This window comes from Callorhinus ursinus, unplaced genomic scaffold, assembly GCF_003265705.2.
Source record: "Callorhinus ursinus isolate GAN/ISIS: 27379988/994484 unplaced genomic scaffold, GSC_fseal_2.0 scaffold38, whole genome shotgun sequence".
Taxonomy (NCBI): Eukaryota; Metazoa; Chordata; class Mammalia; order Carnivora; family Otariidae; genus Callorhinus; species Callorhinus ursinus.
The window spans coordinates 2523133-2547101 of record NW_027397100.1 but is presented as its reverse complement, the minus strand read 5'-3'; the positions used below and the strand labels follow the sequence as shown (position 1 = coordinate 2547101).

Here is a 23969-nt window from a genome sequence, read left to right as displayed (position 1 = left end):
ACGCAGCACTCAGCTCCTTCAGACACTACCTGCCCTTGGCTTCTCAGAACTCCCAACACAAGGCAGAGCAAGCCGGGTTAGAAAAGCCAAAAACTTTAATTTTCAACATGAGCTACATGGTCATGAACACAATGCAACGTGACCCACGCCAACCCAGGGGCCCCGGAAACCCTCCCTCCCCAAAGTCCCGAGCAGCTCCTGCTCCCGGAGAGGGAGTGAGGGAAAAGTGGGTGGATGGAAAGGCCCCCAGCCCAAGGACCCGGGGTCTGGCCTCCCTGCCACCCCCTCAGGAGGCAGCCATAGAGTGAAAGGGTTCCAGATGTGATGCCTGAGGCCCCGGGTTCAAGTCTCCACTTCGCCCTCAGAGAAGCTAGGGGTACGATGGGCAGTCGGCCAACCCCCCCCCCCCCCGCCCGCCAGGGTGTGAGTCAGATGAGCTTGTGGACATGGCCGCTTTCCGTCCACTCTGAGGTGCTGCTATGCAGACAAGGGGCCCCTCCCAGAGAGCCGAGGGGATCGTTACGGGGAATGGGAGGGGGCTCAGTCCCCTGGGCCTGGCACAGAGCTGCTGCTCAATAAATAAATGCAGGTGGCCTTGCCTGACGCGACAGCTGTGCTCCAAAGGGCGGGGGGCTCAGCGCCACCTCTGAACACTGAAGGGTGCCCAGGAGCTCCTGGTTTAAGGAACCGGATGGTGAATCAGCTTGTAAAGTGTGTAACCACCCCCTAAACGGTCTGCCTTGCCTCCTCATACAGCTCTCAACTGCTGGAGAACTGAGTTCTAGTCCTGCCTCAGCCATGACCCCACAGTGGGACGTTAGCAGGTGCCTTCCCTCCCGGGGCCTCAGCTCCCTCCTCGCTAAAGAGGGGCTGATAATGCTGGCCCCCTCTACTGCCCAGGGGCTCTTGGGAGGATGTACTTGACGTAAAAGCACTTTGAAAGCAGAAGTCTGAAAAGCACTACAGGAAGGTCAGATGTGGTTACGTGTGAAGGTTTTGTGAGGCTTAAGATGAGGTGTACCACAGCCACCTCACTCTCACACAGCCCCAGGCAGGGAATGGTACTTCTCGCCTCCCTCAAGTTGGTCCTAGGGGGTTATGACCTCTCCCTCAGCGGGAGCCCCTACCCACACATTGAGGCCTAGACCAAATCCTGTGTACCCTCAGTCAGCTTGGCCAGACCCCAGGAAAGCTTAGTCTCTATGGCAACTCTCTCCCCCAAACCCGGGCCCTCGGAGATGGAACCAAGCAGGGCTGGGTGGCCCAGGGCTTAAAGGCCACAAATATTTATCATGACAGACATGCCTGGGCAGTGGCTTCCGGTCCCAGGAAGGAGGGAAGCAGGACAGAGCCCCTGTTCTGTCCCCATTGATCATTTGCTGAGGGGTCCTGGGCAAATCACTTCCTGATTCTGGGCTTTAACTGCCTCACCTCTCCGATGGGCTACAATTTGCCCGTCTTTTCTGGGCCGCTGGGAGGCTCTACAGAGAGAAGGGAGGAGGAAGTATTGTGGGAAATGGTGGCCCCGTCTGGTCCTGCTCTGGCTCCAGCTCAGCCTTGGGTGGGAGGAAGCCCAGGCTGGGGGTGCCACTGAATTCACAGGTGATCCCAGAGGCAGGCCTTGCCAAGCCTCGGTCCTCATCTGTAAAATGGACTTCACTAATGGTCCCAAAGGCCCTTTCCCATCTGTATGAAACGCAGATTCCGGCGAAGGGAAATGGGGACTTCCTCCCACAGTACCCCTGCATGTGACTTTTGGCCCAATGATTGAAAAAAGAATCAGCCCCTATAGACCCCAGCTCCCGGCTCCCAAATCTCTACAATTCCCTGTCTCTGCTCCTCTCCAGATGGAGTGTGAGTGGGCAAAGGATCAGGCAGCAGTAGGGACAGGCTGGGCTTGAAGGTTCCCCAAAGCTAATACTGAGAACAGTCACCCCCTCCCCAAACCCCCATCTCTTGGTGAGGCCAGATAGTGGTTCCCACACCAAATGGTCAGAGCCCCTTGGAAGCAGGGCACGTGCTCACAACAATTATACAAAGAAACAGGGCTCCAGCCCCCACCCCACCCCACCAGGAGGTGAACTGAGATTTCACAGAACAAACAAGAAAGTCATTGAGGGAGGCCCTTGGTGACCACCCCCAGGGTGTTGTTATTGCTTTGGAGCGTGCTCTCTCTCTTTATAAAGGCTGTGCAGACACCAGAAGGTGGGCTCGGGCCAGGTGTGTGTGGGGGGGGGTGCACCGAGCCCTCTCTCCCTCTGTTTGGGACAGCCAGGCTCTGCCCCGTTTTTTGAAAAGCTACCCCTGAACAAGCAGAGCAGTGACGGCTAGAGAGAGAAGGCGCTCTCCTGGCTCAAAATATTCCAAATGGTGAGTAATAAACGAACAGCAGAGAAATCACACTGGTTAAAAAAAACAAACAGGGGAGGGGCTGATTCTGGGCCTCAGACTGGAGGCCATCCAGAGAGCCCTGCTGCCTCCTGCCCCAGCCTTGGGATTCCACCCAGCACAATCCCAGGAAGCTCAAGAGAGCTCATCGATAAAAGAAAGGGGCATCTCCGTCTCCCCTTCCCAGTGCAGCATGGGAAGCTCCTTGGAGGGGATATAACTCATCCAGAACATTAAAGGCTCCCCAGGGCTTAAACAGGTAGAGGGGAGGGGAGGGAAGGGAGAGGCGGGAAGGGGTTCCAGGTGGAAGAAATCACCTGGTCAACAGCCTAGAGTGAGGCCAAGGAGGCAGGACTAAACACAGCTGGGCATCCCGGTGGAAGACATCGTCTGATGGAGCCCAGGCCTCTCCACCGAGGCCCACAACCCTCAGGAGTGCTTCACAAATAAAACCAGAACCAAGGATAATACATCAGAACATCTGAGTATAAGGGGCAGCTCCAGCTACAACCCTGGGGGTGGGGGGAGGGAAGAGGAAGAAGGGCTGGCCTCCCATGACCCAGGCTCCAGGCCCAGACCCAGACCAGTGGGGAGACGGCCGTCTCCTCTCCACCCCGTCCTGGAGCTCTATGAGGACTATATGCAAGCTAAGAACAGGCCCCAGGGCCTGGAACACTAACTCTACCCAGCTAACCTGGACTACGCCCTACACAGCAGGGACTGGGTAATGAGGGGTGGTGGGCTGCTGGGTGCCTCCCAGCGGGAGGTGGCAGAAATGTGCTTCTACAAAGAGGGGCCAGCCTGTGTCCTCCCAGCATGCAAAAGGGCTTCCGTAGGCCTCGGGGAGGGCCGGGCCAGGAAGGCAGCTACCCAGGCCTGCTTGAGAAGGAATCTCCTGATGCTTACACTCATGAGCCAAGGTAGTTGAGGCCGGGGCAGTGGGTTCTGCCCTTAGTACAGGATGGTTTGTTTAAAAAGACTAAAATAGGGAAGCTCTGTTGCCTCCCCAGACCCCGAGCCTAGAGGCAGAGGGGTGGACAAGAAGACCTCTGACCTCATCCAACGAGGAGGGACTCTCCTATTTGAGAAACCCTTGCCTTGGCACCACCAGTCCCAATCCCAACTTTACTCAGACTCCCTCTCCAATCCAGCGTCCCCAAAATTCAGAGATGGTGAGCTCTCTGGACTTGGGGTTCTCAAAAATCAAGGTCCCGCAGCTCCTCCACCAAAATGCAGACAACCCAGTTCTTTCCAGTCCACCATTTCCAAACTAGCTTGTTGCAATCCCACGGAGCAGGGCACCCTGGGGGTCTGTGCCAGGCCCAGGGCACCGCCTCCTTTCCTTTGGTCCCTGCTGGACCCCAATTCCTAGAGCCACTGGAAGAGGGGCAGGCAGGAAGGGACAGACAGATGGACTCAGACAGGCTGCGGCAAAGCTCCTTCCACAGGCAGGCGGAGGGAGGCCGAGCTCCTCTTCAAGCGGGAGGCTCTGGGCCCCCCGGAGCTGGCTCCGGATCCTTGCAAAGCTGCCCCATCGGCTTTGGGGCAGGAGTAGCTGCCTGAACCCGGTGCCGCAGGAAAGACACTTGCTGGTAATTGGCACCATGGAGATGGCCGCTGGGTTCTGGACTTGGCTCCGGGCAGCGAGCTTCCGAGGAGGCAAAAAAGGGGGAGCCGCTGGACAGTGTCTGGGACAGGAGAATGGTTTGCTCTGCCACCTCAGTCTTTCCTTTCTCCGGATTGCAGCCGCATCCACCAGGTCAAGAACCGGCCAAGTCCAAAGCGCAGCCAATCCCGTTGGGAGAGGGAAGGTCTCAGGGGGTAGGAGGCAAAGAGAGGGTGAGGAGGGGCCCTGGGGGGGCAGGTTTCCCCGTTCTGCTTCCCCGCTGTGGGGGAGAACCCCGTCCTCCTGTATTCAATGTGCCCCTGGGCCTGGGGTCCCAGGTTGGGGCTGGGCGTTCTCCAGGCCTTGTCGGGGAGCCCCCCCCAACCCCGGCCCTAAGATCGCTCACCACAGGGCCCCACGGTGCTCTCGAGGGACAACTGGGACGCCTGCCGGAGCAGGGGGCCCGCAGCTGGGTCCACCATGGAGGAGGTGGGGAAGAGCTTGTACCAGCCCACGGCTAGGGTGGTCAAGTCCAACTCCTCCAGCAGCACACGGGCCACACCCATGAACTGCTTCCGCTCCATCCGCCCGTAGTTCCCCCACACGATCACCTGCGGGTCAAGAGATACTGCGGGTCAGATCCTGCCGGTGCCGCTCACAGGCCCAGAACCAGACCCCAGGTCACCCCCATGTCCGCTGCATTTCTGAGTCCTGGGGTGGCCACCGCCTTAGAATGGCTCGAGCCTGACCCGAATTTCCTGGCTCTAGGGCCACCGCTGTTGCTCGCCTAGCCCACTGGCTTCCTGCCTCCCATCCAGCCTCCTCCGTTCCTCCCTCCACACCCTCCTCTGTCCCCGACGCCAAGCCTTGCGGGCTGGCCCTCCATGGTGAGTCCCCTGCTGGTCCCCCCAGCCCCACCCCCACCAGGCCCTCAGCTTCCAGATCCTTGGAAACCCCTCACGTGAAACAAAGTTTTAAAAGTGGCTGACTGACGCCCCTCCTTGTTTCCAACAGACTCCTTTCTGCGGTGCCTTCCCTGTTGTGTGGCCAACACTCTCTCTTGGGGCAGCCAGTGGGGGGATTCCTGTGGCTGCAGGACCCTCGTGTGCTCTCCTGTGGCTCAGGTTCTAACTCCGTCCCCTATATGAAGGTGGGCTGGCTCATTCCGTAGAGCCTGTCGGTGTGCACACACAGCTTCTGGGGTCAGACACAAGTGGGTTCCAATCCCAGTCCTGGCTTGGTGGTGTGGGCAAGGCATCTAACCTCCCGGGGTCTCGAGTTCTTGTTTCTAAATGAAGTTATCCCCAGTTTACCTCGCGGGTAAGGATCAAAGGAGTGGATGTGAAAGCTCCCTGTACACTCTCAGCGGCTCCTCCAGCACACGGGGGGGGGGGGGGGAGAATAGCGTGAGCCCGCACTACTGTGCACTGGTGTCAGAAACTGCCTGCCCCAAGGTGACGCTGGCCTTACAGTCGACCTTCCCAACAACCTACAAAATGCTCCCATTTCAGTTGTTTCAACAGAGTCTGGGAGAAGTTAAATCATTTGCCTGAGGTGGCTCACCTGACCAGTCTTCAGAGCTCCTTGGGCAGCTGATCAAAGTCCATCTCTAGTGCATGGACGGATTCATTTTAAATCGGGGTTATGGGCTCACCTGTGTTCCCCCAAAATTCATGTTGAAGCTCTAGCCCCCAGAATGTGACTAATTTGGAGACAGGGCCTTAGATTCAAATGAGGCCATTAGGGTGACCCTAATCCAATCCCACTGGCGTTATAAGAGGACACACGGAGGATGAGGACACACGGAGAGACCACAGGGATGCATGTGGGTAGAGCAAAAAGACCATGTGAGGACCCATAGTGAGAAGGTAGCCGTTTGCAGGCCAAAGAGAGAGGTCTTGGAAGAAACTAAATACCTTGATCTTGGGCTTCTAGCTCCACAACCATGAGAAATAAATTTCTATCGTGTAAGCCACCCAATCCGTGGTACTTGGGTACGGCAGCTGTTGCACACACTATAGCTGGTGTTTGGATCTCATGCATGGTGCTGGTGGGTCTGTCCCACTCTGACGTCAGTCAGAGAGCTCAGTGGCAAGGACCCCCCCCATTCAGATGTCTGTCGCCCCACCCCCTCCACATCCCAGACAGGGCCGTTCTCTGGAGCTTCTCCAAAGATGCTCAGGCCAGAAGGCACTTCCTTCCTCTGGTGGACCAGATGTGGCCCCTAGATGGTCTTCTGGGGTTTTACATTGTATTTGCATGCCTCTAGGCTGGAAGACTTTTTCCAAGCTTTTTGACAGGGATGTACAGTAAGGCCTTTACAGCATTACGCAGCAAGTACGTGGGATTCCCAGTTGAAGCAAGTGCCTCACCAACTACAACTTGCCTAAGAATGACAAATGTTTTCTTTCCATTCCGTTAAACAAACAAGCAAACAACTTGCTGAGAGTCGCTAAATTGATTTCACAGCACATGGATGGGTCTTAACCCTTAGGTTGAAAAAAATCTGCCCTGGACAGGCCTGGGCTTCCCAGTTTGGTGAAAGTCCCGCTGTCTTGGCCATTTGCAACGCTCAGGGCCTGCCCTCATTCGCTTTGCCTGCCCTGGTTAGAAGCAAGACACGGAGGCACCAGCTAGAGGTGCCCAAGTGGCGGCTCTCAGGCAGCAGGCACGCGGTTCCTGCAGGCATCCGACCTGGGCCCAGCCGACGCCCACGATGGGCGGCTATTTCCAGCTCCACGTCTAAGTCACCCTGAGGACCCTCCTTAAGGGCCAGGGGACCACACGCCTCTCTGGATCCTTAACGCCTCCCAGTCGATGATCTCTGTGCTCCAGGCCAAGCCCCGGGCTTCCAGAATGGCTGTGTTGATGGTGGATAACAAGAACAATGGCAGCAGCTACCGCAGACCTTCTCTGGAGGTTAACGCGAGCAACCCTTCTTACAGATGAGGCCGCTGAGGCTCAGAAAGGAACCTGTTCCAAGTTGTACTACAGAGCTCAGATCAACCGCGGTGCTCTACTTCCTCCAGTGGAGGCCCTCTGGAGACCGCCCCTTTTCCCAGGAGCGCTCCCCTCTCCCTCAGGAACTGCGCACATTTCCCCCCGCCCAGGGCCCCTCACCTGCAGGACTTTGCCCTGGGGACTCTCAGGAAACAGCAGCACCTGGTTATACAGTGGGTCCAGCGACTTGCGAGCGACTTTGGTCTTCTTCTTGGCAATGCAGACGCCGTTCTCCAGCAGGTAGGCCTTGATGTAGGCCGCTGAGGACAGAGGCCAGCAGGGTGACTTCCAATTGAGCCCTCAAATGGTAGGCACATGGCACAGCAGAGCAAGGCTGCCCACCCCCTGCTGAGGGTCAGACTGCCCCCCTCTGGAGTTTTGGGGGGGCAGCCGCAGGGGTGGTAGATACAGATGATGGGGTGTAGCCAGCATTGGGTGGGAACTACTCCACCCCCTGGGGGGGGGGGGCCTGCCTGCCTCCTCCCTGCCTTTGCTCACTCTGCTCTTACCTCTTTCGTCTCTCAGTCCCTGATTTGCTCACCCCTTCCCCGGCTTCCACAGTCACCACAGACACATTCGGTCAGCCTGGGTGTGCCAGGCACCCACGTATGGGGGTATAGCCATACACAGGAAAGCTTCTGTCCTCCAGAAGCTCAAACCAGTGGGGAAGACCAATAAAGTCAACTGACAATCTCAAGAGCGTCCCCAGAACAAACCCTAAACCACTAGTCCCATGTGAGTCACTAGAGTTGGGACAAAGGGGTCCCCCCGTAGTTGGGCCCAATTTTCTCTCTTCTAGACCCAGATACCCTTCAGGACCTCATCGACGTCCACCCTTGCCTTGCAGAAGGAAGAGCAGTCCCCACACCTGGCAGTGTCTTGGAGCCTGGCTTGGCTGTCAGTCCCCGAGCCTGGATGATGTCCACTTCAAGCTGGCCATTCCGCTCCTGCAAGCCGATCTCCACATCCCCTGCAAGAGACCCCAAGCAAAGGGACCGAGAAGTGGCTCATAAGCTCACCCAAGGACTCAGCCCCTCCTCTCTACTTAGAGATGAAACCCCCTTCCCCTTCTCCCAGCCCAACACAAGACCAGAAATAATTCCAACATGAGTGCCCGGGCTCTGCTGAGGGCTTGGCGGGCGCAGACAGGGCTCTAAGCTGGGTGCTCAGTGGATGCAGCCAAGGTAGAGGGGGCGAGGAGAAAGACACAGGGCCTGCGGTGCCCCGCCCCCAGAACAGGTCTTGGGGCACTCACCCATCGGCGTGGTGGCCAGGGTCTGGCGGCCCACAAACTGCGCTGGCCCCATGCTGCCGAGGAAGTCGCTGAACTGCGCATCTGACGCCAGGCAAACTCCCCCATAGTTAAGGCTGCAAGAAAGAAAGAGGAGACAAAACCAAATGTTCCCCGGCGCTGACTGAGGACTCTGATGACTCAGGCAGTCACCTCCAGAGCTCCCCTCAGTCCCCGGGGATTCTGTCCACACCCATTACGCGGCCTCAGGCAGACCTCTGTCCTGTGTCTCCCTCCTTCCTTCTTTGTTCATGGCCCTAACATCTCCACTTCGACTCCAAAATTCTAGGGCTTAGCTTTTGTGTCCTGTACCATCCCCTCGCCTCTCCTCACCAAGCCTCAGGTTCCACCTCTGTGAAATGGGTCTGATGGTACCTGCCTCTTGGGGTAGTGGTAAGAAGCATGAGAGGTGATGCTTGTCAGTGCCTGGTTCCCGTGGCTTAGTGCCGTGACACTGGTTGTGTGGTCCAGAGACCAGCAGCATCGCCCAGGAGCTAATCAGGAACAAAACTGCACCGCACTCCACCCCTACCTGCTGAATCAGAGTCTGCCTTTTAACAAGAGCCCCCGCAGACTTGTTTGCACCTGACCGTTTGAGATGCATAGGACCAGTGGCTCGACCTCAGAGGCCTGCATTTGTTGCTGCTACAGGGCTGCCCAAAGGCCACTGCCCTTTCTGTTGGGAATGAGACCTCAAATCTGCTTTGAAGAGCCCCCTCCCCAAGGCACTGATTCCCATGGAGCAGAGCACAGCAGGCTCCAGGGTCTGGGTATGAGCGCAGTCTGGCCGATCAGCACATTCCTCCCCTTGGCCAGTGCTGGCTCAGAGATCTGAGCGTGGCCCAATTTAGCCCACAGAAATCTGGTTAGAAGCTTTGTGTGAACTTCAGGGAGTGAGAAGCTCTCTCTTCCCACCAGACTTGAACCTCAGACAGAAGACTGGAGCCATCTCGCTTCCATCCGGAAGCCATCAGACAGGTGGCCTTGCGTGAGATCCTGGATCAAGTTCTACCTGAAGCAAGATACATCTTTTTTGGTTCCATAAGTCAGTAACAACTATTATTATTACAAATTATTATTATTTTGCTTCAGCCAATTTTGAGTTAGTTTTTCTCTCTCATCTCTGAAATGGGAATAAGAATGTTCACATTTCCTAGGTCTGTTGTATTAAATGAGATGAGTACTGTTATCTTTAGGAGCAAAGCACCGGCAGCCCACTTCCTCATCTGGCCCTCGCTCCAATCCCAGGAGGTTGGTTCTTCATATTTATCACCACTGTTCAGATGAGGAGGCCCAGGTCCTGCTCCGCCTAAAGCCACAGAGTTCCCAGGGCAGTCAGCGCTTGAATACAATACTCCCAATGCCAATCCCTGGTGACTTTTCACCTGGGCAGGTCCCAAGAACACTAGCGGACTTTTAACAAGTGCCTACTATGTGCCAGGTTGCCCGGCAGCAGCCAGGGAGGTCTCTGAGCAGGAGGAGGAAACCGCTTTGGGGCCTCGAGGGCCCAGTATGCTTGGTTCGCTGCCGGACCAGAGCATCCCCCGCCGACCAAAGCCCCCCTCTTCGGAAACCTGCTAGGATCTCAGCCTTGAAGGAGCAGGAAGAGCTTCCAAGGAAGGTGGGGTGTGGGGATCCACTCCACACGTGTGTCCCCTCCTGCTTTGAACCACTGGTCTGCCTTTCCCAAGGGACAAGACCCTGTACACAAGAACCGACCATTTTGCTGGGGAAATGTGTTGCTCCTGAAGAAATTACTAAAGAGGACAATATAACAAGACACACGCAGTCCCTGGCCCACCTACTTCAGGTTGGGTACCTCAGTCCTAAGGGCTTACAACGTGCCAGCGCCCTCGGGGCTCCAGGGCTTCTTCAAGTCCTATCCTCATGAGCCATACCCTCTGGTGTGACTCCTGCAGTGCTTCTAGGGAAACGGGCATGATTTTATTTAGCTAACATCAAGGACACTGGGGTTCAGCGGGGGAAAGCCACTTGCCTATGGTCACACAGTGATCGGGTGGAGAGGCAGGATTTGAACCTAGGTCTGCCTGTGGAAGACACCTTTCAGGCGGCTGCCATGGCATACAATACCCTCCCCTTGTCCAGGACTGGTCCCACTATGCAGGTGGGCTCCTGGAAGTCCGGGATGCTTTTCTGAGTGTGGGGAATGCTCTGCTCATCTCTTCCTCCTGGAGAGACAGCTTAATCTGTCTCCTAGCCTTGTAAGCAAGTGTGGCCAATGTGAGCTGAAGGGATACAGGCCCCTTCCAGGCCTAACCCCCATGCCATCCGTTTTTTGTCAGCCTCAGCCAATGATAGTAATGCCAAAGCCTAGAAATGCCTGGGGCACTTACCTGGGCCACCGTGTGCTTGCCACAGACATCTCCCCTCTTCAAACCAATGTCAGGACTGGACCAACCCTTGTGGTTCTTACTATGATTGTAAGATGCCCCTCAGCAACAATCATCAGGAAACTTTAAAGAAATAAAGGCTTATTACCTACAAGACCTGGGAAACTGCCCAGTACACCTGGGGCTACACAGCGAGGTCATGGGAAGGGGGGCACGAGAGAGAGCACAGACCAGGGGTTCTGCTTTTATTGGGGTCAAGGGTGGGGGCCTAAGCGTTCAGGGCTCACTCTTTATTGGTGAATTTAAAACATAAGAGCAGAAATTTAAAGCACGGGAAGAGAAAAGACAAGTGGCCCAAAAGGTCAGCTATTGAAAATCAATCAAGATCTCTAAAACAAAAGAGCCTCAACTGTGGAGGAGGTGGCCCGGCTCCGTGTGGCTGACAAATTTGTTTGCCTCTTTGAAATGAATGCCTCAAGCAATCAAAGTTGAAGTCAGGCACTGGCATTAAAAAAAAAAAAAAAAAAAAAAAAAAAAAACCTGCCAGGGCTCACAAGACACCATCTCATACCCACTGAAATGGCTACTATCAAAAACAAAATAAAATTAAGAAAACAAAATAACAAGTGTTGGCAAGGATGTGGAGAAATTGGAATCCTTTGCACTGTTGGTGGGAATGTAAAATGGTACAGCCGCTATGTAAAACAGGATGGCAGTTCCTCAAAAAATTAAAAATAGAATTACCATATGATCCAGCAATTCCACTTCTGGGAGTATGCCAAGGAAATTGAAGGCAGGGTGTCTGAGACACATTTGTACACCCATGTTCACAGAAGCGTCATTTGCAATAGCCAGGAGGTGGAGACAACCCCAAGTGCCCACCAGTGGATGAACAGTCTATACATAAAATGGAATATTATTCAGCCTGCACAAGGAAAAGAGGTTGTGACACATTTTACAAACGGGGATGAGTCTTGAAGATGTCATGCTAAACAAAATAAGCCAGTCACAAAAGGATAAATACCAGGTGATTCCACTGACATGAGGTATTCGAGCAGTCAAATTCAGAGACGAGGATGGTTGCCCGGGGCCCGGGGGTGGGGGCGGGAATGAAGAATTCATGTTTTATGGGGACAGAGTTCACTTTAACAAGATGAAGAGTTCTGGAGGTGGACGGTGGTGTTGGTTGCACAATGGGACTGTACTTAATGCCACCCAACCGACACACTTAAAAATTGTTATGACGGGGGCGCCCGGGAGGCTCGGCCGGTGAAGCACCTGACTCTTGATTTCAGCTCAGGTCGTGATCTCAGGGCCGTGAGCCCCACGCTGGGCGTACAGCCTGCTTAAGATCCTCTCCCTCTGCCCCTCCCCAACCCCAGTTCCTCTCTCTAAAAAAAAAAAAAAAAAAATTGTATGGAACGATGAGTCACAGGGAGCACAATCAGTGCTACTGTAAGAGGCTGTATGGGGACAGATGGTACCGACGCTGCGGTGAGCACAGCATAAGGTACAGAGTTGTCCCAGCCTGTGCTGTACACCTGAAACCAGTGTAACACTGTGTCAACTCTACTTCAGTTAAAAAACCGGTTACGATGGTGAGCGGGTATCCTGTGTATTTTACCACAATTAGGGGGAAAAAAAAATACTTCACATATGATCTTCTCTTCCCCCATCAGGGACCCTAATGATGGTGAAGCCACAAGAAAAAGGGAGCCTGGGCCCAACGACCAGAAACACCTGCACTGAAACTGGCATAAACAAGGAACGAATGTTTTCATTCAGTCATTGATTAAAGAGGCCGGTTATGGCTACTGGCTTTACTTAAATACAGTGCCCCTGTCCCCTGGCCAGAGCTGATGGCTCCATGGCTTAGACACCTGACCCAAGCTCAGTCAAACAAAAATTCTCTCTGGGAAACAAAAAAAAAAGAATCCCAGAGATCGAAAGTCATGAGGATTGAGCCCTGTGCGTGCGCCTCACCAAGAGCCCCGAATTAGCCCCCCAGTCCTGGGTGCTCAAGTTCCTCCCACACCCATGTGAGGTGCCTGAGCGGCGTCCAGTAAATTCGGTTTCTACTTAAGTTATTGGCAGGCTTGATGGCAGAGTGATAATTTGACACTGTAGCCTGAGTGCTTTTCCTTTTCATGATCTCCTACCATCCCTGCCACCCTCTTCCACTGCCTCAGACTACTGCCTGAGACAAGTAATAACCCAGTAAGAAGGCAGTGAACAAGCCGGTCAGATTCTTGGCCTTTGAGCTGCAAATCCAAGAAGAAACAGACTTAGAGGGATATGTGCAAAAACCAGGCTGTCCTGTCCCCAAATAAACCAACGACGACTCCTCAGCCTGAGGGAGCAGTGGAAGTCAGGGAGGAGGGGAGAGCAGGGATGCTGGAGGGTCCTCGGGGAAGGTCTGGGGCCCTGGACGGGGTTGGTGGTGCTGAGACCCGAGGGGAACCCCCACACAGGCCTGGGGAACCTGAAAACAGAGGGGACTTGTGCCCATCCTTCCTATTGGGTGGAGCTAAGGAAAGGGCATGATGCTTTGCAGAAATGGCTGCCTGGTGTCTTGTCAAGTGGCCCTGTGTCTCTGAGGCTCTCTGTGTCCCTCCAAGCCCCAGAGAAGCATATGTTCCTGCCGCACCCGAGAGAGGGCCAAACCAAGACAGGCAGAGGAGTACTGAATCCAAGCAGTCCGGCTTCTGAATCTATTATCTCAGCAATTATGCAACAGTCTCATAGAGAAAGTATGGGGAAAATAACTTAAATATCTAGGGATAGAAATGTGTATTCTCGCAAAAATCCTTAATTAACAGCACCAAGGCTAAGACCTAGACTCTCTCACGACTGGTGACATGGGCCTTCCTCCTTGGCCCTGTCTCTCTTCCACCCCATGCTCCTGGCCATCTGTGGGGTCCAGGCTCCACTTTGTAAGGAGAGTCTGGGCTCCAAAAGCCCAAGAAACGGTGGTGCCTCTTGGGCTCCAAGTCACTGAAGGGTCTAGCCTCCCAGGCAGAGCGAGGCTTCTGCAGCCTGAAATTGAAAGTTCCCTCCAACATCATCATTGTCTGCGCCTCAGTTCCTGGTGGGATTGTGAGCAGACAATGGGGAACTGGCAGGCCTGGTAATTAGCAGTAATTGTTTATAATATCTGGGCGGCTGCCTGATTTCCCATCCCAGGGTGCCTCGCCGGCTGCCAAGGAACCAGGCAGACGCCCCAGAAACCCTGAACGGGTTATCACATCCTCCATGGGGCTGGAGGAAGGAAGAAAGTAGTGGCAGACTCCTGCTGGCCTGAGGACCGACGGTACCAGAGATCTCACTCCACCTCGGGGTCTTCCCGGGAGTAGCACAAAAAGGCAAAGGACACAAAGTCCGAGCTGGTTCTAGTCACTGGTCACCTGCTTGCTGTGTGATCTCTGGCAAGCTGCTGGTGTCTCTGCACTTAAATCTTTTCATTTGCACACTAGACCACGCCTACCTCCCTCTTGGACAGCGTGTAGCCATTCGTTCCGTGGGTGCCTGTGCTGTACCAGATTTAAAGGTTTCAAAAATCTCTGCTCATAGGGCCCATTCGCAAAGGGGTGGGAAAGAGCCTGCTGAATTAAATACCGTGCACATACTACTACTTAGACCATGCCCTGTATATGCAGGAGGAACTCAATAAATGTTCACTGCCAAACCCTTCTGCTGGCCCCAAACTGGGAAAATACAGTGGCTGAGACTGGACTTTGGCCTAAGACAGACCTTGGATTCCAGTGCTGTGCAACCTGGGGTAAGTTTTGTAACCTCTCTGAGCTGCTGTTTCCTCATGGATGAAATGGGGATAAACTGTAATCACCTTACTGAGTTGCTGGGGAGAGTCAGTGAGATCGCGCGGGCAGGGTGCTCGGCACAGGACCCAGCACACATTATATGCTGGAGGAATAGATGCTGACCCGTGCTGTCTGGCCTGGGAGAGCCTCTTCTCTCTCTCCATGGTACTTTCATGGCACTTCTGACTCCAGACCTGTTTGGAAATGCAGCATCTGGATGCCTGAGACCAAGCCCAGGCCATTTGGGGGGGGGGGGGGGGGGGGGGGGGGGGGGGGGGGGGAGAGGGCTGCAGCAAGCGGTTCCTCTTGAGGACACACGCCAGCCACACAGGCAGAGGCACAGGCCTGAAACAGGATTACAACCTGTGGGCCACTAGCCTTTTATTTTGTGTTAATAGTGAAGTAAGATTTCCTGCATTTCAAATCTCGTGAAGTTTTGTTTGTGGAGCTGAAACCCATTTGTCTTTTATTATTAACCTTTGAGCTCCATTTGGCCCCTGGATTTTCTGTGCTCTCGACAGTTAAAGAAGTAACTGGGTTACTTAGGGGTTGACTCTTCTCTCTTCCGGGTGGATCACCTGTCTCAATTGCATCCGAAATTAAAAGGCTGTACAGCCCTCATGGTGATTATAGGTTATGTGGCTCTGAAAGGTTTTAGTAGTTTATGGGTTCTCTGTTCTTCCATTCACTGTCTGCCCCCATGTTTCCTCCCATCCATCTGCCCTCCCACAGACCTACCGAGCCTCCACTACACTATAGTTTGCTATCATGCAAAACAGACATTCCTAAAAATCGCTCTGCAGGGCAAAATCCTTCCAGAAGAAATCCCAGACCTTCCGGGGAAACCAGGGTTAGGGGCACAACACCCAAACACTATGTCAGTATCACATATACACAGACACACACACAAGAAAGACGGGAACATAGTAAAAACGGTAGCACGGTCTTTATACACATTAAACGGTTAAGAAATGCATACAGACTACAATAAATACGGTGCTTTACGTAGGCGACGACCTAAAGTTTGCTTGTGGAAAATGTGTGTCGGAAGGATTGCGGCCCAGGAGTTGCTGCAAAGTGGAGGAGGAGGGCTGTCTGGAACGGGATAGGAAGTTGCAAGGCCCGGTGTGGATGGGACACAGGGCAGGAGCTGAGGGAGCAGGGGGTGGCTGGAGGGGTGTCTGGTTTACTCCCATGTGGGTGCAGTTTTCTGCATTCCCCTTGTGCTTCTCATAGATGAAACACACCTGAGCAAAGGCGAAATCTGTATTGTGCTCAAGCTATTCCCTAATACTTCAACTGTGTTGGAACAAATTCACGTTTTCAAAACAAGCGGTGTCGCAGAATTGACTGTATGCCAGGAGACACAGAACCCACAAGCCCGACTCCCGCTTCTCAAGCATCCAGATGTTTCCAAACCTGCCCCCAAGCACATGAGTGTGGCTCACGGGCATGATGCTGGGGATCTAATTTACTTTTTTATCCACCCAGTAAATAACAGAAGGGGAAACCAAGGCACAGAAATGTTACATAACCCCAAGATCTCTCTGCTAGAAACTGGCAGTCTGGCTCCAGAGAGCACCTACTTAACCCCTCTGCTCTGCCGTGTCTACAGGCCCCGGGGGGACCTCCCCCTGGCGGGGGGGGGGGGGGGGGGGGGGGGGGGTGTTACTGTCCGGGCTCCGGGCGGGGCCAGGCAGGCCTGGATTTGAATCCTGACCACCCCCCACCCCCCCCACCCCCCGGCTTGGAACTGTGGAGGTATAGTCTTCACCTCTTAGAATCTGGGTTTCCGTGTGGGTGGGGCAAGAACAAACAGGATACCCCGCCGTGCCGTTGTTAGTACTAAATGAGATGAACTCCTGAGAACTCAGTCTGGCACAGTCAAATGTACCATAAATACGAGTGCTTACAAAACGGACCCCCACCCCCCCGGCGTCTCCTAGCCCAGAGCCACATGCAGTCGCAGGCTGTCCTTCAGGTATGGACCATTACAGAGCAGAGGTGGGTAAGAGAAAGGGAGTCCCAGCCACCCACCAGGCCTCCGGGGCCTTTGGTGATTAGGGAAACAGCCTTGGCAAAAACATGACCCCGAGCCCAGGTGCAGTGGTCACGCACCAGCTCCCACACCCTGCTTTCCAGGGCTGTGGGCACAGTGACCCAGACGCCCAGGGAACTGGATGTTGGTGACCCAGACACCTCAGGACGAGGGACAGAAGGAAGGAGCAGAAGGGGCTGTGGGAGCTGGCTACAAGAGCTTCTGGCACCCAGAGAGGATGCTGGGGCCCTGATTCTGCGTGATGGAGGCTGAGGAAGGGCGGGAAAGAGTGGATGTAGGGGTGCTTCTGCTCATAGCACCTACCCATTATCCACCAAAATTTGCAAAATACCACCTGTAGGCCAGGTCCTAGGCTGGGCAGGCACTGAACTTGGTGCCTAGTGGGACAGACAGACACGCCTATGACCATCACGACCGAGGGGAGGGTGCTGTGGAGGGCAGAACAGGCCGCGGAAGCCGCTGATGCAGCCAGAGGATTCGCAGCCCTTACCGTTCCCCCTCGTCTGCCCACACCCGGGCAGACATTGCTAATCAACCTCCACACCCCTGCCAAGGCTGGACGAGGCTCCAGAATCCTTCTCCACACAGCAGCCCAGGGAGCTACTATCAATTAACTGGAGTTGGCACAGGAGATGAAGCCTACGTGCCAGTTCTGAGCTGAGATCTGGAAGAGGAATGAGTCAGAGGGTGGAGAGGGAGGAGAGGTGGGAAGGGCAGTGCCAGGTAGAGGAAGCAAGACCTGCAGGGGAGATGGAGGGGAGCGTGAGAGGCTCAGGGCGCTGGAGCTGGGGGCACATGGCTGGGGCCTGGGGCAGGTTGGCAGGGGTGAGCAGAAGTGCGTGCTCAGTGACAGACTGGAGTTTCGACCAAAAGGGAGGCTTGTGTGCATCCAGGCAAGAGTGAGGAGTGGCTCGGCTCTGCCAAACCCACAGCTGTTTCCTTCCATCCTTAACACAGAGAACTCCAATCTTCAACCAGGCAGAAAGGGGCTCAGGGAAGGAAGGCCCTTCCCCAGCCCTAGGGGACACACCAGGACCGGTCCCACCTGCTGAGATTTAGGGAGGGAAAAGCTGAAGGGACTCACCTAGCCACCACACCATGCTGGAAGCGTCCACCTACCGAAATCTTGACGGACGCAAACATTAAATGAGGGAAAGAATCAAGTGTGAAGGTGAAGGGCAGATTCCAAGGCCCAGATTTGAAGGCTGGCATTTGAAGTTAGTGACCTTGGGCAAGTTAATTAACCTCTTTTGGCTTCTGTGTCCTCGTCTGTAAAATGGGGACATTCACAGGCTCAGCGTCATCGGGTTGCTGTGAGGATTAAATGGGCCAATATATATAAAAGCACTTTGCACGGTGCCTGCCCGTAGCAAGTGCTCTATAAGGCTTAGCTCTAGAACATTATTCCCACTGGGCCAGGGCCTCTCAACCTCCATGTGCACACGGACCACCCAGAGAGCTTGTAAAGCTTCAGATTCGGATGCAGTAGGGCTGGGGTGGAGCCATTGCCATTTCTAACAAGCCCCCAGGGGATGCCAACACTGCATTTCTAACAAGCCCCCAGGGGATGCCGACACTGCATTTCTAACCAGCCCGCAGGGGATGCCGCCGCTGCTGGACTGGGGGCCACACTTGGAACAGCAAGGGCTGATGTCACTGTCAGCTAATATGAGGCAGTCTGGAGCCCACGGATCTTCACTGACAGAATGGCCCCACCCATACGCATCCCTTCCCCAGCCCAGAGACCTGGTGAGGATGCAGTATTTCCAAAGTTCTCTATGCCTGTCCTTGGCAGCTCTCACCTCACTATGAGCTGCTCAGTCAGTGCAAGGCTGGGGCTCCCAGGTGCCCCACCCAATTGTCTAGCACACTGTAGGTACTCGATCATGTTTGCTGAAAGAAAAACCCCTGTGCCCAGTTGCAGGAATACACACGCCAGTGATCCAGGGCACGGGCAGACAGATCCAGCAGTGCCAGGGGCTGCGGGCTCGTGGGGACTGCATGCTGGCTCCTCGTAAGCCTCAGCTGGGCTGGCAGGAGCCCAAGGGGGGGGACAGTCACACCCCCTCCTATTTCAGAGCCTGGCATCTGGGTCCTACCAGTGCCCAAAATACCTCTAGAACAAGGAGAGGGCCGACCACAGCTCCACATCCCCCCAGTCCTTTCTACGCCCCTCCCTTGCCCAGGTGTTACGTGGAGTGGAGGAACCTGGCTGGGCTCCATCCATACTCCAGACCCTCTCCGAAGGGCAAGACTCTCCCCTCTGCTGGAACCAGCACCCTCCAACCCGCTGGGCTCAAGATATGCACCCCAAACCTTTTGATAATCACAAATGTCACAGCCAACATCAATCCCGTGCTTGCTCTGTGCTAAGTACCTTACAGACACAATTGCATTGGGCATGGCTCCCTGTTGTCCAGTAAGATGCAACTGGCCACAAGGAGCAAAATACCCAACTAACAGGGGCTGAATCAACAACAAACAACAATAATCAAAGCCAGTAATAACAGAATAACAGGGCATGCTACGTGCCAGCCACAGTCCTAAGCGCTCGTACATATATTAATTCATGTAATCCATACAACAACTCTAAGAGGAGTCTCGGTGTGCTATTATTGTCCCCTTTCCACAGATGAGGAAACTGGGCTTACAGAGGTAAAGTAACTTCCCCAAAGTCACACAGGTACTAAGAAGCAGAAATGAGGCACACACCAGGCCTGTCTGACTCCAGGGTCCTGCCTGGAATCTAACTCAGACTCTCTGGTCCCTTAAAGCACATTACAACAAATGACAAGAGCCACCTCCCAAGCACCTGTCATGTGCAGGCATCAGCTCATTTCTCCTTCACGACACCCTCCTGTGCTGCTCTCCCTGGACAAGTCACGTGGCATCTCTGAGCCTTCTGTAAAATGGGGCTCTGGGTTTGACTCCCCGCTCTTGCTCCCTGCACCACGCTGCCCTCCCCCTGAGCTGCCTGCGAGACCAACAGACAAGATGTTGGCCAGCCTCCTGGAGCTTAAGAGATGTGCCCAAGGCCATCTGGGGGGTCAGTGGCAGAGCCAGGACTAGGTCCCAAACCTCCTGACCCTCTGGAACTCAGCAGAGACCCACTGCTACCCTGATGCCTACAATATCTTCCTCCAAGTGTTGCTGCCTTGCCAAGTTTCTCAGGCTAAAGAAAACAGTTGTTCCCTTCCTCCTCCTCCTCTTCCTCTGCCTTCCGCCTGTCCCCCTCCCCTTCTCGCCCTCCGGAAAGCCTCCCGAGGAGGTGGGTGGGACAGCAGCATCTGCCAAGGCAAGGCCATTCACAGAGGCCGGAGATGCCCAGTTTAGGAGGGGCTGGGGGTGGGAGGGCTTCCAGCCAGCAGGAACCCCCAGCTGGGAGGCAGTGCCAGAAACGGGAGAAGAGCAGAAGGTGGTGGCCAAGCCCCAGCTGTGCCCCGGTGTCTGCCCCCGGACGAGCCACTTAGCCAGTGCTGCCCAACGGAACTGTCTGCGAGGGCAGAGATGCTCTATACCTGCCCTGTCCCAAAGAGTTGTCACTGGACACTTGGAATATGGCCAGTGCGATGGAAAAACAGAATATTTCATTTTATTCCATTTAAATTAATTTAAATAGCCACGTGCCTAGCATCCACTGTACTGGACAGCACCGCTTTAACCTCCCCAAGCCCCAGTGTCCTCATGAGGGTGACGAGAACCCCCATACCCCTGGCTGAGGATGGCCAAGACAAGGGAGCGATGTGTTGCCACGGAATGAGCCCCCACTGGGAGTCAGGACTCCTAAGTTCCAGACCCATTAACGTGCTCTGTGATCCAGGACAAGCTCCCCAACCTCTCTGAGTGCCCTGGTCATCTGTACGATAAGAATGTCACTTGGGAGCAAAGTTTCTTTGCTAGGGATCCATGGATGGGCTCCAGGGGAATCTGGGAACGCGCTCTAATTATGAAAAGAGTATGTTTGTATGACTGTGTGTGTATGTGTGTGAGAACGTGTGGGACTGTGTGTGTGTTAGGGTGTATGTGCACATATTTCTCAGGGGAAAGCAGGCCCAAAACTTGCCCAAAATTCTCAAAGAGGTCCGTAATTGCTACAAAGATGAGATCCCCCCAGTCTGGAGTAGTCTTCTCTCGGGGAACCTTTAAAAAATGGAGTTCCGCGCTCCACTCCCAGAGACTCTGACTCAGGGCACAGGGCCTACAATCTGGAGCGGGAACAAGAACCCAGTGGTGCTGACGTAGTCAGGGGAGAGAGAATGCTGGTGAGGAGGCGGTCAGACCTCATATTTTATGGTTTGACATGTGTGAAACTCCTTATCAAACTCCTTATTGATTATGTATTTTTAAAAACCAATCATGATTTAAGAAACTAAGAAAGTAAAGGGGAAAGAGTAACATCCTGATAAAACCCATCGCGACCCCGTTCTTTATTTGCCAACACTGACATACGGCACTCACGTGCCAACACTGTCCTCTGCTCTCTGTAAACAGAAACCCACCGAATCCTCACAACGCCCCTCTGAGGCTGCCCCTATTACCCGGTTTTACAGATGGGAAAACTGAGGCTCAGAGAAGGGATGGGCCCAAGATGGTGCAGCCCGTGGGCCGTCAGGCACCGGAGTCTGCCCCACACTGCTCTGCGTCACCCTTGGAGCTTGCTTGCCCTACCACCTCCCTTCGGCACGACCCGCAGCGCTGAGCCAATGCCCTGCCCGGCCTGAGGCTGAGCCCGGCCTCCTGGCCAGCGCTGCTCAGCCCCTCCCACCCCACACCACAGGGGCTGCGAGAGCCAGGAGGGCTGGCAGCAGGCCGGGCCCCACACTCACTTGCCCTCCGAGCCGTAGCTATTCATGCTGTCCTCAATGGACTCGTGGCTGGCCTGGCGCAGGGTCCGGCTGGGCATCTCCACTGCCAGGCCGGTCTCCGTGCTCCTCTGGATGGCCCCCTTCAGCCTCCGGCTGTCCCCTTCTGGGCAGAGAGGCCAAGAGAGATGGGGAGAGAGACACAGGGCGGGAAGGGACAGAGAGACAAGTCATCTGGTTAGTGGTACAGTGGCTGGTGGCTGCCCAGTGTCGCCCTGCCCCCTCCAGTCCACCACACTCCTCCTACCACCTGCCTCACTTGTACCCCCTCCCTGGGGCGGCCCTGCCCTTCATACCCACCCACCAAGCAGCATCACAGGAGTCCTGTTAACGGACGGATTCATTTACAGGTCTCTTCTCCCCGTTGAATTCAACACTCCCCTGCAACTCTCTACAGATCATTCCTCCTCCTCCTCTTCAGTTACTCTTTACTGAGCACCTACTATGTGTCATACTCTGTTGAGTGTTTTGCATGGATCTGGACCAGGTTTTCTCCACCTCAGCAACAACTGGCAGTTTAGACGGGATCCCGCTGAGTTGTCGGGGGCGTCTTGTGCATTGTGGAGGTTCTATCAGTAGCCCTGGCCTCTACCTATTAGATGCTAGTAGCGCCCTCCGGTCCAGTGTGGCAATCAAGAATGTCTCCAGACATTCCAAATATCCCCTGGGTGGGGGGAGTGAGTCACCCCTGATTGAGGACCACCAATTCGACCAATGGCTCTGAAACCAGACTGCCCACGTTCAAATGTGGATCTCTTTCTCACTGGCTGTGAGACTCTGGGCAAATCACTCAGCCTCTCTGTGCCTCCATTTCCTCAACTGTAAAATGGGAGAACAACAGACTTATAACAAATGGCCCTCTGCCCTTGCTATTCCCTCCCCTCAAACACCCTCTCCTCTGCCAGTAGCTCACTCCTTTGCTTCCACTCTGTGATCAAACGTCATCTTAGCCAAGGCCTTCCTTGACCATTCTCTGGCCCCTACCGCCCCCTGCCCCTCTCTGTCCTATCACCCTGCTCTGGCTTTCTTCCCAACACCACCCCAGACATGTTTATGGCATTACTGGTTTATTGACCAGCTTCCTCCCCATAGCAGGTGAACTCAGGACACGGTACTTAGCTTTGGTAACTATTGAAGTCCCAGGGCCAAGAAGAGGGTCCAGCCACAGTAGGCGCTCAGTTAATAACTGCTGGATGAACGGATGTCTGCCCTGAGAGTGGTCTTAATCCTCAACCCCCCATGAGGTAGATGAGTCTGTTCTCCCAGACTCAAGGGCATCAAGGACATAAAACACAGAGGTTGAGCCACTTGTCCACACCCATAGAGCCAGAAAGGGGGGGTGGGGAATGATGGCACCAGGAATTGACCCCAGGAGGGTCTCTCTGCTCCTTGCTCCACAGCCTGGTGATCAGGGTGAGTTTTACATCTCCTGCCACCCTGCACGGACTGCGGGTGTACTCGAGGTGGGGTACACCTTTAGGGGGATCTTCCCCATGCCTCTAAGAAGTCTGGGATGAACTCATATACCTCAGGGTCTTCCTCAGTGCTGGCTGGCCAACCCACCGGAGCAAAGCAGTGTCACCCAAATCCCATCATCCTGCTCCCCAAAAGGTAGGGGGACCTGGGTCTGCGTACCAGGAGGCAGAGCGAGACCAGGACCCTCCCATTGTCCTCCTGGCCTCCCTCCTCCTTCCCTCCCTGACTTTGAAACACACACACACACACACACATTGTGTGTGTGTTTCTCAGCGTGTGTGCCCACGTTTGTCTCCCACATGTACCTGCATTATTCAGGCACACAGAAGTTCACACTCAGAAAAACACATGGTAACACAGAAACACGCAGGAATACACATGCTAAGACACAGAGTGCGCTAATGTGTGTCTGAGCGTTTTTATTTGTGTGTTTCCACGAGTCTCCATATACCTATCATTCTGTGTTTCAGAGGCTAACTGGGTATGTGCCAGTCATACACACAGATACACATCCATAAGAAGTATATGCCAACCCACTCAAGAAAGCACACAGAGAAAGACACTGCATTTCTGTGTGTGTGTGTGTGTGTGTGTGTGTGTGTCACCTGGGTGTTTCTGAACACGTGGGGGAACACGTGTGTCCCCGTCTCTCTGCCGCCCTTCATCCCACCATTTGTTCTTTCTCTAAGCTGTATCTGCAACCCACCCAACCACTTCTATGTGCCTCTGTGTGTAGCAGGTGCTAAGACAGAGTAAGATTCAAAACCACGCACATGCTCACTGAGAAGCACCGACTCACAAGCACAGAGAGACGTCCCCCAACTCCCACACACACAGTGCAGACACAGGTCCAGGGACAAACTCCACTCCCCCACACTGGGGATACAAACCCAGAACCTGGCACCCTGCAGGCAGGCTGCAGACACCTGCCTGGGCTTTCTACCTCCCCACAGAACCCTGTTCTAGAGACTCACACTGGTTTGTCCCCACCCACCAGGGTCTGACACATTTCTCCTGGAAGAGGGAGAACCAAAGCATGACGCAATTCAGTCCCCAAGGGGGCTAAGGAGGAGGTTTGGAGAGGTGTGCTTCACATCTGTGTGGCATTCTGCAGCACC

The 23969-nt window shown here is 54.5% G+C and overlaps 2 protein-coding genes across 3 annotated transcripts in view; both read right to left on the bottom strand.

Moving 5' to 3' along the window:
• LOC112827069 (antileukoproteinase-like) overlaps positions 1 to 23969 on the bottom strand; it is a 381146-nt gene that overhangs the window by 8747 nt on the left and 348430 nt on the right. The window lies entirely within an intron of this gene.
• The window catches only part of RIMS4 (regulating synaptic membrane exocytosis 4), a 61280-nt gene continuing 37321 nt past the window's right edge, over positions 11 to 23969 (bottom strand). Inside the window, exons 2-6 of one of the 2 annotated variants that reach the window (XM_073880368.1) lie at positions 21340 to 21481; positions 8250 to 8362; positions 7863 to 7964; positions 7115 to 7254; positions 11 to 4605 (exon numbers count right to left, since the gene is read on the bottom strand). In XM_073880368.1, coding sequence (XP_073736469.1) covers positions 4387 to 4605; positions 7115 to 7254; positions 7863 to 7964; positions 8250 to 8362; positions 21340 to 21481 — 716 coding nt within the window. In that variant the 3' untranslated portion in view covers positions 11 to 4386. The remainder of the gene's footprint in view (positions 4606 to 7114; positions 7255 to 7862; positions 7965 to 8249; positions 8363 to 21339; positions 21482 to 23969) is intronic. The other variant, XM_025875614.2, reaches the window with a different exon arrangement.